This window comes from Oncorhynchus keta, unplaced genomic scaffold, assembly GCF_023373465.1.
Source record: "Oncorhynchus keta strain PuntledgeMale-10-30-2019 unplaced genomic scaffold, Oket_V2 Un_contig_1957_pilon_pilon, whole genome shotgun sequence".
Lineage (NCBI taxonomy): Eukaryota > Metazoa > Chordata > Actinopteri > Salmoniformes > Salmonidae > Oncorhynchus > Oncorhynchus keta.
Window position 1 is genome coordinate 123726 of NW_026281550.1, and position 17466 is coordinate 141191.

Sequence of the window (17466 nt, forward strand, 5' to 3'; positions counted from 1 at the left end):
GTCCTTTAGACAGACACGTTTCCACGTCAGCCCTTTAGACAGACACGTTTCCACGTCAGCCCTTTAGACAGACACGTTTCCACGTCAGCCCTTTAGACAGACACGTTTCCACGTCAGCCCTTTAGACAGACACGTTTCCACGTCAGCCCTTTAGACAGACACGTTTCCACGTCAGCCCTTTAGACAGACACGTTTCCACGTCAGCCCTTTAGACAGACACGTTTCCACGTCAGCCCTTTAGACAGACACGTTTCCACGTCAGCCCTTTAGACAGACACGTTTCCACGTCAGCCCTTTAGACAGACACGTTTTCCACGTCAGTCCTTTCAGACAGACACGTTTCCACGTCAGTCCTTTAGACAGACACGTTTCCACGTCAGTCCTTTAGACAGACACGTTTCCACGTCAGTCCTTTAGACAGACACGTTTCCACGTCAGTCCTTTAGACAGACACGTTTCCACGTCAGTCCACAGTCCTTTAGACAGACAACACGTTTCCACGTCAGTCCTTTAGACAGACACGTTTCCACGTCAGTCCTTTAGACAGACACGTTTCCACGTCAGTCCTTTAGACAGACACGTTTCCACGTCAGTCCTTTAGACAGACACGTTGGCCTGGGTACCAATCCCCAGACAACAACCGTTCCACGTCAGTCCTTCAGACAGACACGTTTCCACGTCAGTCCTTCAGACAGACACGTTTCCACGTCAGTCCTTCAGACAGACACGTTTCCACGTCAGTCCTTCAGACAGACACGTTTCCACGTCAGTCCTTCAGACAGACACGTTTCCACGTCAGTCCTTCAGACAGACACGTTTCCACGTCAGTCCTTCAGACAGACACGTTTCCACGTCAGTCCTTCAGACAGACACGTTTCCACGTCAGTCCTTCAGACAGACACGTTTCCACGTCAGTCCTTTAGACAGACACGTTTCCACGTCAGTCCTTCAACAGACACGTTTCCACGTCAGTCCTTCAGACAGACACGTTTCCACGTCAGTCCTTCAACAGACACGTTTCCACGTCAGTCCTTCAACAGACACGTTTCCACGTCAGTCCTTCAACAGACTCTTTATCCAGAGCGACTTATTTAGGGCACTCATCTTAAGATAGCTAGGTGGGACAACCACATATCACAGTAAGTACATTTTCCCTCAAAGTATCATATTAGCAAAGTCAGAGCCAGTAACAAGGGGTGGTGGGGTGGTGGGGTGGTGGGGAGACGACTCGTGCAGTACTTGCCTTGACAGCTGCGGAGACAGCTGCAGTAGCAGCTATACTTAGGCCCTGCTTGCCGAAGGTCACCATGGTCTCGTAGCTACGCTCCTTGGCCTGGACAATGTACTCATCTATCTCCTGGTGACAACAACCGTTACAGAGACAAACAGAGAGTCAGTTCACAGAATAACAACTATAGTATATGCAACAACATGTCAAAACCCATGACAACACAAAAGCTGAATATCTTGTCATCAACTGACAGCAGATCATTTTATGTGTCAGCCAGCTTTCTTAGTAGAAGGAATAAAAACAGACATAGGATTCAAACGTAGTCTTATGTTGCTTGACTTGGCTTCATATTCAATACACAGTTTAAAGTGCTCAGTCAGTCAGTCTTACCCTCTCTCTTGAGGACAGTAGAGGATGGAGACACTTCCGGTAGATGAGACTAGCTCCTCTGGTGTAGGGAGACAGCAACCAGATAACAAATGCTATCTTAATCTCATAGTACAAGGGGAACCTAGAGAGAGACACCACATTACAGTATTAACCTAAAGAGACCAGATATCTCATAGTACAGGGGGAACCTAGAGAGAGAGACCAGATATCTCATAGTACAGGGGGAACCTAGAGAGAGACCAGATATCTCATAGTACAGGGGGAACCTAGAGAGAGAGACCAGATATCTCATAGTACAGGGGGAACCTAGAGAGAGACCAGATATCTCATAGTACAGGGGGAACCTAGAGAGAGAGACCAGATATCTCATAGTACAGGGGGAACCTAGAGAGAGAGACCAGATATCTCATAGTACAGGGGGAACCTAGAGAGAGACCAGATATCTCATAGTACAGGGGGAACCTAGAGAGAGACCAGATATCTCATAGTACAGGGGGAACCTAGAGAGAGAGAGAGACCAGATATCTCATAGTACAGGGGGAACCTAGAGAGAGAGACCAGATATCTCATAGAACAGGGGGAACCTAGAGAGAGAGACCAGATATCTCATAGTACAGGGGGAACCTAGAGAGAGAGAGAGACCAGATATCTCATAGTACAGGGGGAACCTAGAGAGAGAGAGAGACCAGATATCTCATAGTACAGGGGGAACCTAGAGAGAGAGACCAGATATCTCATAGTACAGGGGGAACCTAGAGAGAGAGACCAGATATCTCATAGTACAGGGGGAACCTAGAGAGAGAGACCAGATATCTCATAGTACAGGGGGAACCTAGAGAGAGACACCATATCTCATAGTACAGGGGGAACCTAGAGAGAGAGAGACCAGATATCTCATAGTACAGGGGGAACCTAGAGAGAGACCAGATATCTCATAGTACAGGGGGAACCTAGAGAGAGACCAGATATCTCATAGTACAGGGGGAACCTAGAGAGAGACCAGATATCTCATAGTACAGGGGGAACCTAGAGAGAGAGAGACCAGTTATCTCATAGTACAGGGGGAACCTAGAGAGAGAGACCAGATATCTCATAGTACAGGGGAACCTAGAGAGAGAGAGACCAGTTATCTCATAGTACAGGGGGAACCTAGAGAGAGAGACCAGATATCTCATAGTACAGGGGGAACCTAGAGAGAGACCAGATATCTCATAGTACAGGGGGAACCTAGAGAGAGACCAGATATCTCATAGTACAGGGGGAACCTAGAGAGAGACCAGATATCTCATAGTACAGGGGGAACCTAGAGAGAGAGACCAGATATCTCATAGTAATATATAATATATAATAATATATGCCATTTAGCAGACGCTTTATCCAAAGCGACTTACAGTCATGTGTGCATACATTCTACGTATGGGTGGTCCCGGGATCGAACCCACTACCCTGGCGTTACAAGCGCCATGCTCTACCAACTGAGCTACAGAAGGACCATAGAAGGACCAGATATCTCATAGTACAGGGGGAACCTAGAGAGAGAGACCAGATATCTCATAGTACAGGGGTAACCTAGAGAGAGAGAGAGACCAGATATCTCATAGTACAGGGGAACCTAGAGAGAGAGAGACCAGATATCTCATAGTACAGGGGGAACCTAGAGAGAGAGAGAGACCAGATATCTCATAGTACAGGGGGAACCTAGAGAGAGAGAGACCAGATATCTCATAGTACAGGGGGAACCTAGAGAGAGAGAGACCAGATATCTCATAGTACAGGGGGAACCTAGAGAGAGAGAGACCAGATATCTCATAGTACAGGGGGAACCTAGAGAGAGAGAGACCAGATATCTCCCTGTACTATGGTCCTTCTGTAGCTCAGTTGGTAGAGCATGGCGTTGTAACGCCAGGGTAGTGGGTTCGATTCCCGGGACCACCCATACGTAGAATGTATGCACACATGACTGTAAGTCGCTTTGGATAAAAGCGTCTGCTAAATGGCATATTTTATAGTACAGGGGGAACCTAGAGAGAGAGAGACCAGATATCTCATAGTACAGGGGGAACCTAGAGAGAGAGAGAGACCAGATATCTCATAGTACAGGGGGAACCTAGAGAGAGAGAGACCAGATATCTCATAGTACAGGGGGAACCTAGAGAGAGACCAGATATCTCATAGTACAGGGGGAACCTAGAGAGAGACCAGATATCTCATAGTACAGGGGGAACCTAGAGAGAGACCAGATATCTCATAGTACAGGGGGAACCTAGAGAGAGAGACCAGATATCTCATAGTACAGGGGGAACCTAGAGAGAGAGAGACCAGATATCTCATAGTACAGGGGGAACCTAGAGAGAGAGAGACCAGATATCTCATAGTACAGGGGGAACCTAGAGAGAGAGAGACCAGATATCTCATAGTACAGGGGGAACCTAGAGAGAGAGACCAGATATCTCATAGTACAGGGGGAACCTAGAGAGAGAGAGACCAGATATCTCATAGTACAGGGGGAACCTAGAGACCAGATATCTCATAGTACAGGGGGAACCTAGAGACCAGATATCTCATAGTACAGGTGAGTGTTAGGAACGAGGGTCAGATTAAGGTTAGGTATAGATTCAGGTAAGCGTTAGGGAAAGGCATTGGGTTACGGTCGGGGAAAGGGTTAGCGTTAGGGAAAGGGTTAGCGTTAGGGAAAGGGTTAGCGTTAGGGAAAGGGTTAGCGTCAGGGAAAGGGTTAGCGTCAGGGAAAGGGTTAGCGTCAGGGAAAGGGTTAGCGTCAGGGAAAGGGTTAGCGTCAGGGAAAGGGTTAGCGTCAGGGAAAGGGTTAGCGTTAGGGAAAGGGTTAGCGTTAGCGTCAGGGAAAGGGTTAGCGTTAGCGTCAGGGAAAGGGTTAGCGTTAGCGTCAGGGAAAGGGTTAGCGTTAGCGTCAGGGAAAGGGTTAGCGTCAGGGAAAGGGTTAGCGTCAGGGAAAGGGTTAGCGTCAGGGAAAGGGTTAGCGTCAGGGAAAGGGTTAGCGTCAGGGAAAGGGTTAGCGTTAGGGAAAGGGTTAGCGTTAGGGAAAGGGTTAGCGTCAGGGAAAGGGTTAGCGTCAGGGAAAGGCATTGTGTTAGCGTACCGCCATTCACTGCTATTAATTTTCTGCCAGTCAAACATACACTGCCTAAATCCTATTAACCAGCCGACATGACGCTCCTCATTAAATCTGAACAACAAATTTATAAGACTGAATCTAAATCTCATTAAGCCTGGATTGTTGTCGGCATCGTGTGTTGATCAACGACAACACGGAAAACTAAATGGGATTGGCTTGTTTGGCACAAGCATAAAGTAGATGCTTCTGTCTGTATTAAGGCAACAGTGAGGTCTGTATTCAGTCTCACCAGGCTACAGTGAGGTCTGTAGTCAGTCTCCCCAGGCTACAGTGAGGTCTGTAGTCAGTCTCACCAGGCTACAGTGAGGTCTGTAGTCAGTCTCACCAGGCTACAGTGAGGTCTGTAGTCAGTCTCACCAGGCTACAGTGAGGTCTGTAGTCAGTCTTACCAGGCTACAGTGAGGTCTGTAGTCAGTCTCCCCAGGCTACAGTGAGGTCTGTAGTCAGTCTTACCAGGCTACAGTGAGGTCTGTAGTCAGTCTTACCAGGCTACAGTGAGGTCTGTAGTCAGTCTTACCAGGCTACAGTGAGGTCTGTAGTCAGTCTTACCAGGCAACAGCGAGGTCTGTAGTCAGTCTCACCAGGCTACAGCGAGGTCTGTAGTCAGTCTCACCAGGCTACAGAGAGGTCTGTATTCAGTCTTACCAGGCTACAGTGAGGTCTGTAGTCAGTCTTACCAGGCTACAGTGAGGTCTGTAGTCAGTCTCCCCAGGCTACAGTGAGGTCTGTCGTCAGTCTTACCAGGCTACAGTGAGGTCTGTAGTCAGTCTTACCAGGCTACAGTGAGGTCTGTAGTCAGTCTTACCAGGCTACAGTGAGGTCTGTATTCAGTCTCCCCAGGCTACAGTGAGGTCTGTATTCAGTCTCCCCAGGCTACAGTGAGGTCTGTAGTCAGTCTCCCCAGGCTACAGTGAGGTCTGTAGTCAGTCTTACCAGGCTACAGTGAGGTCTGTAGTCAGTCTTACCAGGCTACAGTGAGGTCTGTAGTCAGTCTTACCAGGCTACAGTGAGGTCTGTAGTCAGTCTTACCAGGCTACAGTGAGGTCTGTAGTCAGTCTTACCAGGCTACAGTGAGGTCTGTAGTCAGTCTTACCAGGCTACAGTGAGGTCTGTAGTCAGTCTCCCCAGGCTACAGTGAGGTCTGTATTCAGTCTCCCCAGGCTACAGTGAGGTCTGTAGTCAGTCTCCCCAGGCTACAGTGAGGTCTGTATTCAGTCTTACCAGGCTACAGTGAGGTCTGTATTCAGTCTCCCCAGGCTACAGTGAGGTCTGTAGTCAGTCTCACCAGGCTACAGTGAGGTCTGTATTCAGTCTCCCCAGGCTACAGTGAGGTCTGTATTCAGTCTCCCCAGGCTACAGTGAGGTCTGTAGTCAGTCTTACCAGGCTACAGTGAGGTCTGTAGTCAGTCTTACCAGGCTACAGTGAGGTCTGTAGTCAGTCTTACCAGGCTACAGTGAGGTCTGTAGTCAGTCTTACCAGGCTACAGTGAGGTCTGTAGTCAGTCTTACCAGGCTACAGTGAGGTCTGTAGTCAGTCTTACCAGGCTACAGTGAGGTCTGTAGTCAGTCTTACCAGGCTACAGTGAGGTCTGTAGTCAGTCTTACCAGGCTACAGTGAGGTCTGTAGTCAGTCTCACCAGGCTACAGCGAGGTCTGTAGTCAGTCTCACCAGGCTACAGTGAGGTCTGTATTCAGTCTTACCAGGCTACAGTGAGGTCTGTATTCAGTCTCCCCAGGCTACAGTGAGGTCTGTAGTCAGTCTTACCAGACTACAGTGAGGTCTGTAGTCAGTCTTACCAGGCAACAGTGAGGTCTGTAGTCAGTCTTACCAGGCAACAGTGAGGTCTGTATTCAGTCTCCCAGGCTACAGTGAGGTCTGTATTCATTCTTACCAGGCTACAGTGAGGTCTGTATTCAGTCTCCCCAGGCTACAGTGAGGTCTGTAGTCAGTCTCCCCCAGGCTACAGTGAGGTCTGTAGTCAGTCTTACCAGGCTACAGTGAGGTCTGTAGTCAGTCTTACCAGGCTACAGTGAGGTCTGTAGTCAGTCTTACCAGGCTACAGTGAGGTCTGTAGTCAGTCTTACCAGGCTACAGTGAGGTCTGTAGTCAGTCTTACCAGGCTACAGTGAGGTCTGTAGTCAGTCTTACCAGGCTACAGTGAGGTCTGTAGTCAGTCTTACCAGGCTACAGTGAGGTCTGTAGTCAGTCTTACCAGGCTACAGTGAGGTCTGTAGTCAGTCTCACCAGGCTACAGTGAGGTCTGTAGTCAGTCTCCCCAGGCTACAGTGAGGTCTGTATTCAGTCTCCCCAGGCTACAGTGAGGTCTGTAGTCAGTCTTACCAGGCTACAGTGAGGTCTGTAGTCAGTCTTACCAGGCTACAGTGAGGTCTGTAGTCAGTCTTACCAGGCTACAGTGAGGTCTGTAGTCAGTCTTACCAGGCTACAGCGAGGTCTGTAGTCAGTCTCACCAGGCTACAGCGAGGTCTGTAGTCAGTCTCACCAGGCTACAGCGAGGTCTGTAGTCAGTCTTACCAGGCTACAGTGAGGTATGTAGTCAGTCTCCCCAGGCTACAGTGAGGTATGTAGTCAGTCTCCCCAGGCTACAGTGAGGTCTGTAGTCAGTCTCCCCAGGCTACAGTGAGGTCTGTAGTCAGTCTCCCCAGGCTACAGTGAGGTCTGTAGTCAGTCTCCCCAGGCTACAGTGAGGTCTGTATTCAGTCTCCCCAGGCTACAGTGAGGTCTGTAGTCAGTCTCACCAGGCTACAGTGAGGTCTGTATTCAGTCTCCCCAGGCTACAGTGAGGTCTGTAGTCAGTCTCCCAGGCTACAGTGAGGTCTGTATTCAGTCTCCCCAGGCTACAGTGAGGTCTGTATTCAGTCTCCCCCAGGCTACAGTGAGGTCTGTATTCAGTCTCCCCAGGCTACAGTGAGGTCTGTATTCAGTCTCCCAGGCTACAGTGAGGTCTGTATTCAGTCTCCCCAGGCTACAGTGAGGTCTGTAGTCAGTCTTACCAGGCTACAGTGAGGTCTGTAGTCAGTCTTACCAGGCTACAGTGAGGTCTGTAGTCAGTCTCACCAGGCTACAGTGAGGTCTGTATTCAGTCTCCCCAGGCTACAGTGAGGTCTGTAGTCAGTCTTACCAGGCTACAGTGAGGTCTGTAGTCAGTCTTACCAGGCTACAGTGAGGTCTGTAGTCAGTCTTACCAGGCTACAGTGAGGTCTGTAGTCAGTCTTACCAGGCTACAGTGAGGTCTGTAGTCAGTCTTACCAGGCTACAGTGAGGTCTGTAGTCAGTCTTACCAGGCTACAGTGAGGTCTGTAGTCACTCTTACCAGGCTACAGTGAGGTCTGTAGTCACTCTTACCAGGCTACAGTGAGGTCTGTATTCAGTCTCCCCAGGCTACAGTGAGGTCTGTAGTCAGTCTCACCAGGCTACAGTGAGGTCTGTAGTCAGTCTTACCAGGCTACAGTGAGGTCTGTATTCAGTCTCCCCAGGCTACAGTGAGGTCTGTAGTCAGTCTCACCAGGCTACAGTGAGGTCTGTATTCAGTCTCCCCAGGCTACAGTGAGGTCTGTATTCAGTCTCCCCAGGCTACAGTGAGGTCTGTATTCAGTCTCCCCAGGCTACAGTGAGGTCTGTAGTCAGTCTTACCAGGCTACAGTGAGGTCTGTAGTCAGTCTTACCAGGCTACAGTGAGGTCTGTAGTCAGTCTTACCAGGCTACAGTGAGGTCTGTAGTCAGTCTCACCAGGCTACAGTGAGGTCTGTAGTCAGTCTCACCAGGCTACAGTGAGGTCTGTATTCAGTCTTACCAGGCTACAGTGAGGTCTGTATTCAGTCTCCCCAGGCTACAGTGAGGTCTGTAGTCAGTCTTACCAGGCTACAGTGAGGTCTGTAGTCAGTCTTACCAGGCTACAGTGAGGTCTGTATTCAGTCTTACCAGGCTACAGTGAGGTCTGTATTCAGTCTCCCCAGGCTACAGTGAGGTCTGTATTCAGTCTTACCAGGCTACAGTGAGGTCTGTATTCAGTCTCCCCAGGCTACAGTGAGGTCTGTAGTCAGTCTCCCCAGGCTACAGTGAGGTCTGTAGTCAGTCTTACCAGGCTACAGTGAGGTCTGTAGTCAGTCTTACCAGGCTACAGTGAGGTCTGTAGTCAGTCTTACCAGGCTACAGTGAGGTCTGTAGTCAGTCTTACCAGGCTACAGTGAGGTCTGTAGTCAGTCTTACCAGGCTACAGTGAGGTCTGTAGTCAGTCTTACCAGGCTACAGTGAGGTCTGTAGTCAGTCTTACCAGGCTACAGTGAGGTCTGTATTCAGTCTCACCAGGCTACAGTGAGGTCTGTATTCAGTCTCACCAGGCTACAGTGAGGTCTGTATTCAGTCTCCCCAGGCTACAGTGAGGTCTGTAGTCAGTCTTACCAGGCTACAGTGAGGTCTGTAGTCAGTCTTACCAGGCTACAGTGAGGTCTGTAGTCAGTCTTACCAGGCTACAGTGAGGTCTGTATTCAGTCTCCCCAGGCTACAGCGAGGTCTGTAGTCAGTCTCCCCAGGCTACAGTGAGGTCTGTAGTCAGTCTCCCCAGGCTACAGTGAGGTCTGTAGTCAGTCTCCCCAGGCTACAGTGAGGTCTGTAGTCAGTCTCCCCAGGCTACAGTGAGGTCTGTAGTCAGTCTCCCCAGGCTACAGTGAGGTCTGTAGTCAGTCTCCCCAGGCTACAGTGAGGTCTGTATTCAGTCTCCCAGGCTACAGTGAGGTCTGTAGTCAGTCTCCCCAGGCTACAGTGAGGTCTGTAGTCAGTCTCCCCAGGCTACAGTGAGGTCTGTAGTCAGTCTCCCCAGGCTACAGTGAGGTCTGTATTCAGTCTCCCAGGCTACAGTGAGGTCTGTAGTCAGTCTCCCCAGGCTACAGTGAGGTCTGTATTCAGTCTCCCAGGCTACAGTGAGGTCTGTATTCAGTCTCCCCAGGCTACAGTGAGGTCTGTAGTCAGTCTTACCAGGCTACAGTGAGGTCTGTAGTCAGTCTTACCAGGCTACAGTGAGGTCTGTAGTCAGTCTCACCAGGCTACAGTGAGGTCTGTAGTCAGTCTCACCAGGCTACAGTGAGGTCTGTAGTCAGTCTTACCAGGCTACAGTGAGGTCTGTATTCAGTCTTACCAGGCTACAGTGAGGTCTGTAGTCAGTCTTACCAGGCTACAGTGAGGTCTGTAGTCAGTCTCACCAGGCTACAGTGAGGTCTGTAGTCAGTCTCACCAGGCTACAGTGAGGTCTGTATTCAGTCTCACCAGGCTACAGTGAGGTCTGTAGTCAGTCTTACCAGGCTACAGTGAGGTCTCTAGTCAGTCTTACCAGGCTACAGTGAGGTCTGTATTCAGTCTTACCAGGCTACAGTGAGGTCTGTGATGGTCTCCACTACGGTGTAGAGAGCAAACACAATCCAGTACATCATCCAACGGACCTGTTGGAACAGAGAGAGAGAGATAATCAACACTTCCTACATGTTACAGTATGCTAGACATACACCTGTTGGAACAGAGAGAGAGGGAGAGATAATCAACACTTCCTACATGTTACAGTATGCTAGACATACACCAGTTGGAACAGAGAGAGAGAGATAATCAACACTTCCTACATGTTACAGTATGCTAGACATACACCTGTTGGAACAGAGAGAGAGAGATAATCAACACTTCCTACATGTTACAGTATGCTAGACATACACCTGTTGGAACAGAGAGAGAGAGATAATCAACACTTCCTACATGTTACAGTATGCTAGACATACACCAGTTGGAACAGAGAGAGAGAGATAATCAACACTTCCTACATGTTACAGTATGCTAGACATACACCTGTTGGAACAGAGAGAGAGAGAGATAATCAACACTTCCTACATGTTACAGTATGCTAGACATACACCTGTTGGAACAACAAAGATATACTTTGGAACAGATTTCTTAAATTAAAAATCACTTAGAGCTGATTGGCTGGTGTTTTACAGTGTTATGTCCAAAAAGAAGCACCAGGGAACTCTGCAATAAGGGTGAGCAGCACAGTACAGGACTACAGACCAACAGGCCGGCCTACAGACCAACAGGCCGGCCTACAGACCAACAGGACGGCCTACAGAACAACAGGACGGCCTACAGACCAACAGGACGGCCTACAGAACAACAGGACGGCCTACAGAACAACAGGACAACTGAGGAAGAGACTGAAGAGAGGAGGGAGAGACGGAGGAGAGGAGAGAGAGACGGGGAGAGGAGAGAGAGGGGGAGAGGAGAGAGAGACGGGGGGAGAGGGGGAGAGAGAGGAGAGAGAGACGGGGGAGAGGAGAGAGAGACGGAGGAGAGGAGGGAGAGAGAGACGGAGGAGAGGAGGGAGAGACGGAGGAGAGGGAGAGACGGAGGAGAGGAGGGAGAGACAGAGGAGAGGAGGGAGAGACAGAGGAGAGGAGGGAGAGACAGAGGAGAGGAGGGAGAGACGGAGGAGAGGAGGGAGAGACAGAGGAGAGGGAGAGACGGAGGAGAGGGAGAGACGGAGGAGAGGAGGGAGAGACGGAGGAGAGGAGGGAGAGACAGAGGAGAGGAGGGAGAGACGGAGGAGAGGAGGGAGAGACGGAGGAGAGGAGGGAGAGACGGAGGAGAGGAGAGAGAGACGGAGGAGAGGAGGGAGAGAGAGACGGAGGAGAGGAGGGAGAGAGAGAGGGGGGAGAGAGAGAGAGAGAGAGAGACGGGGGGAGAGGAGAGAGAGAGAGACGGGGGGAGAGGAGAGAGAGAGAGAGAGAGGGGGGGAGAGAGAGAGAGAGAGAGACGGGGAGAGGAGAGAGAGAGAGAGAGGGGGAGAGGGAGAGAGAGAGACACGGGGGAGAGGAGAGAGAGAGACACGGGGAGAGGAGAGAGACACGGGGAGAGAGAGAGACACGGGGAGAGGAGGGAGAGACACGGGGGGAGAGGAGAGAGACACGGGGGGAGAGGAGAGAGACACGGGGGAGAGGAGAGAGACACGGGGAGAGGAGAGAGACACGGGGGGAGAGGAGAGAGACACGGGGGAGAGGAGAGAGACACGGGGGAGAGGAGAGAGACACGGGGGAGAGGAGAGAGACACGGGGGAGAGGAGAGAGACAGGAGGGGGGAGAGGAGAGAGACACGGGGAGAGGAGAGAGACACGGGGGAGAGGAGAGAGACACGGGGAGAGGGAGAGAGACACGGGGAGAGGAGAGAGACACGGGGAGAGGAGAGAGAGAGAGACACGGGGGGAGAGAGAGAGAGAGAGAGGGGGGAGAGAGAGAGAGAGAGAGACGGGGGAGAGGAGAGAGAGAGAGAGACGGGGGAGAGAGAGAGAGAGAGACGGGGGAGAGGAGAGAGAGAGACGGGGGAGAGGAGAGAGAGAGACGGGGGAGAGGAGAGAGAGACGGGGGAGGAGGAGAGAGAGACGGGGGGAGAGGAGAGAGAGACGGGGGAGAGGAGAGAGAGACAGGGGGGGGAGAGGAGAGAGAGACGGGGAGAGGAGAGAGAGACGGGGAGAGGAGAGAGAGACGGGGAGAGGAGAGAGAGACGGGGGGAGAGGAGAGAGAGACGGGGGAGAGGAGAGAGAGACGGGGAGAGGAGAGAGAGACGGAGGAGAGGAGAGAGAGACGGAGGAGAGGAGAGAGAGACAGAGGGGGAGAGGAGAGAGAGACGGGGGAGAGGAGAGAGAGACGGGGGAGAGGAGAAAGGGCTGAGGGAGAGGAGAGATGGAGGGAGAGGACGGAGGAGAGGAGGGAGAGACAGGGGGGAGAGGAGAGAGAGACGGGGAGAGGAGAGAGAGACGGGGGAGAGGAGAGAGAGACGGGGGAGAGGAGAGAGAGACGGGGAGAGGAGAGAGAGACGGGGGAGAGGAGGAGAGAGAGACGGGGGGAGAGGAGAGAGAGACGGGGAGAGGAGAGAGAGACGGGGAGAGGAGAGAGAGACGGGGAGAGGGAGAGAGAGACGGGGGAGAGGGAGAGAGAGACGGGGGAGAGGAGAGAGAGACAGGGGGGAGAGGAGAGAGAGACGGGGGAGAGGAGAGAGAGACGGGGGAGAGGAGAGAGAGACAGAGGAGAGGAGAGAGAGACAGAGGAGAGGAGAGAGAGACGGGGAGAGGAGAGAGAGACGGGGAGAGGAGAGAGAGACAGAGGAGAGGAGAGAGAGACGGGGGAGAGGAGAAAGGGCTGAGGAGAGGAGAGATGGAGGGAGAGACGGAGGAGAGGAGGGAGAGATGGAGGAGAGGGAGAGATGGAGGAGAGGGAGAGATGGAGGAGAGGGAGACGGAGGAGAGGCGAAAGGGCTGAGGAGAGGAGACCGATTATGTCCTCATAAAGAACCTCTCCTAAACCTGTTGGCCACACACTCAATATAGCATTCCTGTAAAGCACCTGCTTGGAGCCCATCCTTCACAGTGCCCTGCTGCACGTCTCCACAGATCGGCATGTCAATGTGTTTGTTCCAGTCATAGGCAGTTAACTCCCATTCACATGCCTGGACTTGTCCTCAATACCTTCAGACCAGACATGGGCTGCTTTTCAAACTCATAAAAGACACACACACACACACACCCCCACCACCCCCCCACCCACACACACACACACACACACACACACACACGTATGATGAAATCAATGATGTTGAAATAAGGGTTTTTGTACTTACATATTCCTTGACATTTTTGGTTTTCACTGCTTTGTAGGAATAGTATGCAGGATACAGGGTCCCGAAGACGAGCCTGTGTAGAGACCAGAGAAATATGAAACTATCAGCGTCAAATCATTTACCACCAAGAGAGAACATATAAAAGGTTCAGTTAAACTAAAGCAACAACAAGCCGGACACACCGAAAGCATCATAATCACAGGCTGCTAAGAGCTGCTGTACTGAACCAGCCTCCTGGGTTTCCTGTAGTCCTCTATGTAGCCTGGTGTTAGGATGCACTACCACTCCCTACACGTGGGGGGAGCTGTGACTGTTTCACAACAGCCTCCTGGGTTTACTGTAGTCCTCTATGTAGCCTGGTGTTAGGATGCACTACCACTCCCTACACGTGGGGGGAGCTGTGACTGTTTCACAACAGCCTCCTGGGTTTACTGTAGTCATCTATGTAGCCTGGTGTTAGGATGCACTACCACTCCCTACACGTGGGGGGGAGCTGTGACTGTTTCACAACAGAGATTTTATCCAACATGTGCTCTTAATTTACATCCTGGTGCCCAAACTTGTCTGTGGGGGGGGTTCAGTGGGGTTCTCAGGGAGAGAACACAACCCAGCACGCCCCAGTGGATGACCCACACCAGATGTAAAGCCTACACATGGTTGTATACCGAATGGCATCCTATTCACTACCCATGAGCTCTCGTCAAAAAGTAGTCCACTGCCCCATGAGCCCTCGTCAAAAAGTAGTCCACTGGCCCATGAGCCCTCGTCAAAAAGTAGTCCACTGCCCCATGAGCCCTCGTCAAAAAGTAGTCCACTGGCCCATGAGCCCTCGTCAAAAGTAGTCCACTAACCCCATGAGCCCTCGTCAAAAAGTAGTCCACTAACCCCATGAGCCCTCGTCAAAAAGTAGTCCACTACCCCATGAGCCCTCGTCAAAAAGTAGTCCACTACCCCATGAGCCCTCGTCAAAAAGTAGTCCACTGGCCCACGAGCCCTCGTCAAAAAGTAGTCCACTACCCCATGAGCTCCCGTCAAAAAGTAGTCCACTGGCCCATGAGCCCTCGTCAAAAGTAGTCCACTGGCCCACGAGCCCTCGTCAAAAAGTAGTCCACTGGCCCATGAGCCCTCGTCAAAAAGTAGTCCAATACCCCATGAGCTCCCGTCAAAAAGTAGTCCAATACCCCATGAGCCCTCGTCAAAAGCAGTCCACTACCCCGTGAGCCCTCGTCAAAAGTAGTCCACTACCCCATGAGCCCTCGTCAAAAAGTAGTCCACTGCCCCATGAGCCCTCGTCAAAAAGTAGTCCACTAACCCCATGAGCCCTCGTCAAAAAGTAGTCCACTAACCCCATGAGCCCTCGTCAAAAAGTAGTCCACTGGCCCATGAGCCCTCGTCAAAAGTAGTCCACTACCCAATGAGCCCTCGTCAAAAGTAGTCCACTAACCCCATGAGCCCTCGTCAAAAGTAGTCCACTAACCCCATGAGCCCTCGTCAAAAAGTAGTCCACTACCCCATGAGCCCTCGTCAAAAAGTAGTCCACTACCCCATGAGCCCTCGTCAAAAAGTAGTCCACTACCCCATGAGCCCTCGTCAAAAGTAGTCCACTAACCCCATGAGCCCTCGTCAAAAAGTAGTCCACTAACCCCATGAGCCCTCGTCAAAAGTAGTCCACTACCCCATGAGCCCTCGTCAAAAAGTAGTCCACTACCCCATGAGCCCTCGTCAAAAAGCAGTCCACTACCCCCGTGAGCCCTCGTCAAAAGTAGTCCACTGCCCCATGAGCCCTCGTCAAAAAGTAGTCCACTGCCCCATGAGCCCTCGTCAAAAAGTAGTCCACTGCCCCATGAGCCCTCGTCAAAAAGTAGTCCACTATATAGGGAATGCTGCCATATGGGATGTACTCGGTGTGTTATATATAGGCCCTATAGGATTCTCTCTGATCTGAGACCGGTGCTGCACTGAGGAGTCACTATGTATGTATGTATGCATGTATGTATGTATGTATGTATGCATGTATGTATGTATGTACAATGCAGGTGACAAATATTCAGACCCCTTGACTTTTTCCACATTTTGATACGTTACAGCCGCATTTAAAACAATATATATGTCCCCCCCCCCCCACTTCAATCTACTCATTCCAGGGTTCTTTATTCAAGGTCCCTTTATAAAAATGTAGCAAATTGATTCCCTGAAGAATTCACAGTGTTCTGGAGGCAAAGGTGGATCCAACCCAGTACTAGAGGGGTGTACCTAATAAACTGGCCACCGAGCGCATAAGAGTGAAATTCTCTTCCTGTTCGTTTTATGTTTCATGGCCTCTGTCCAGGGATCCACCTCACTCGCCTCCATGACAGAGTTTATTGTGCTGTTGCCATAGAAACAGCAGAGGACTATACAGGGTCTCCAAGAATAGCCGTGGTTGGCTGTAGTCAGACAGTCCTTTCTCGAAGCCTCCAACAGGGAAGGAAGGAAGGGTGTAATTTGGAAAAGTCCTTCCATGTAACAGCTACTTGTTGAATTAAAACGGTGGTCTGCTTAGTTAATAGGTGCCATTTTTCCTTCAATTTGGTTGCTGTTCTTAAAAATCAGCTGAATCTAGCGCCACCCACAACACAGATAGCAGGCAGTAGACACACAACAGAAGTAGATTTACACTGGGAAGAAAACGCCAACATCCCTTCCTACTGGACAGCAACGACTTAGTCCACCATTTAAAGTAATGATAAAGCATATGCATATTATCACACCTCATCTAGTTCTTCTGTTTGAACAGGAGCTGCCTGCAGGATACCAGGTAATAACACGGCTACATACAGGAAGTACCAGGTAATAACACGGCTACATACAGGAAGTACCAGGTAATAACATGGCTACATACAGGGAGTGTCAAGTAATTGAGGTAGATATGTACATATAACTAGGAATATAGTGACTGATCAGAGTAGCAGCGTATGTGATGAGTCATACAAGTTAGTGAACATGCAGATCGTTGAATAGTTCTAATAGCTTCCTGCACCAACTCGTCTAATGGGAAGGTAAAACCTTGTCAGTTGTACAACAACGCATTCAACCGAAATGAGGCTTCTGCATTATTTAACCCCTCTGACTCACAGAGTTAAGGCCTTAAAAACCCACGTTGTCGGCGCCCGGGGAGCTGTTGTTGAGAGTTAACTGCCAGCTCGGGGATTTGAACCAGCGATCTTTCGGTTACCGTGCCAACACTTAACCGCTAGGCTACCTGCCACCCTCGGGGGTAGAAGCTGTTCAGGGTCCTATTGGTTCCAGACTCACTTGCAGTGCAGAAATAGGGAACAGTCTATGACAAGCGTGGCTGGAGTCTTTGACAATCTTTTGGGCCTTCCTCCGATGCTCCCTGGTATAGAGGTCCTGGGTGGCAGGAAGCTTGGCCACAGGGACGTACTGGGCCGTACTACCCTCTGTGGTGCCTTGTGGTCGGATGTCAAGCAGTCAGTCAAGACGCTCTCAATGGTGAAGAACTTTGAGGATCTGAAGGTGCCATCTTCACGACTGCGTAGGTGTGTTTGGACCACGATAGATTGTTATTGATGTGGACACTCTCGACCCGCTCCACTACAGCCCCGTCGATGTGAATGGGGGGTGTGGCTCGGCCCTCCGTTACCTGTAGCCCACCATCAGCTCCTTTGTCTTGCTGACGTTGAAGGAGGGGTTGTTGTCCTGGTACCCCACCGTCAGCTCCTTTGTCTTGCTGACGTTGAAGGAGGGGTTGTTGTCCTGGTACCCCACCGTCAGCTCCTTTGTCTTGCTGATGTTGAAGGAGGGGTTGTTGTCCTGGTACCCCACCATCAGCTCCTTTGTCTTGCTGACGTTGAAGGAGGGGTTGTTGTCCTGGTACCCCACCATCAGCTCCTTTGTCTTGCTGTTGTTGAAGGAGGGGTTGTTGTCCTGGTACCCCACCGTCAGCTCCTTTGTCTTGCTGACGTTGAAGGAGGGGTTGTTGTCCTGGTACCCCACCATCAGCTCCTTTGTCTTGCTGACGTTGAAGGA

The 17466-nt window shown here is 51.0% G+C and overlaps 1 protein-coding gene and 2 long non-coding RNA genes across 7 annotated transcripts in view; 1 reads left to right on the forward strand and 2 right to left on the reverse strand.

Annotated features, from left to right (window-relative positions):
• Window positions 1–17466, reverse strand: part of reep3b (receptor accessory protein 3b) — a 65152-nt gene that overhangs the window by 21624 nt on the left and 26062 nt on the right. The window contains exons 2-5 of the mRNA XM_052504561.1: window positions 13438–13510; window positions 10150–10226; window positions 1622–1742; window positions 1244–1357 (exon numbers count right to left, since the gene is read on the reverse strand). Coding sequence (XP_052360521.1) covers window positions 1244–1357; window positions 1622–1742; window positions 10150–10226; window positions 13438–13510 — 385 coding nt within the window. The remainder of the gene's footprint in view (window positions 1–1243; window positions 1358–1621; window positions 1743–10149; window positions 10227–13437; window positions 13511–17466) is intronic.
• LOC127920476 (uncharacterized) lies at window positions 3315–4127 on the reverse strand. Its single transcript, XR_008106351.1, has 3 exons — window positions 4091–4127; window positions 3925–4050; window positions 3315–3445 (listed from the first exon to the last, which is right to left on the reverse strand). It is a non-coding gene; the product is annotated as an uncharacterized LOC127920476 (long non-coding RNA).
• LOC127920477 (uncharacterized) lies at window positions 5184–7714 on the forward strand. 5 transcript variants are annotated; one of them, XR_008106353.1, is made up of 3 exons: window positions 5184–5239; window positions 7448–7511; window positions 7672–7714. It is a non-coding gene; the product is annotated as an uncharacterized LOC127920477 (long non-coding RNA). The 5 variants fall into 5 exon arrangements; XR_008106352.1 differs by lacking the exon at window positions 5184–5239 and adding an exon at window positions 5583–5719; XR_008106354.1 differs by lacking the exon at window positions 5184–5239 and adding an exon at window positions 6120–6167.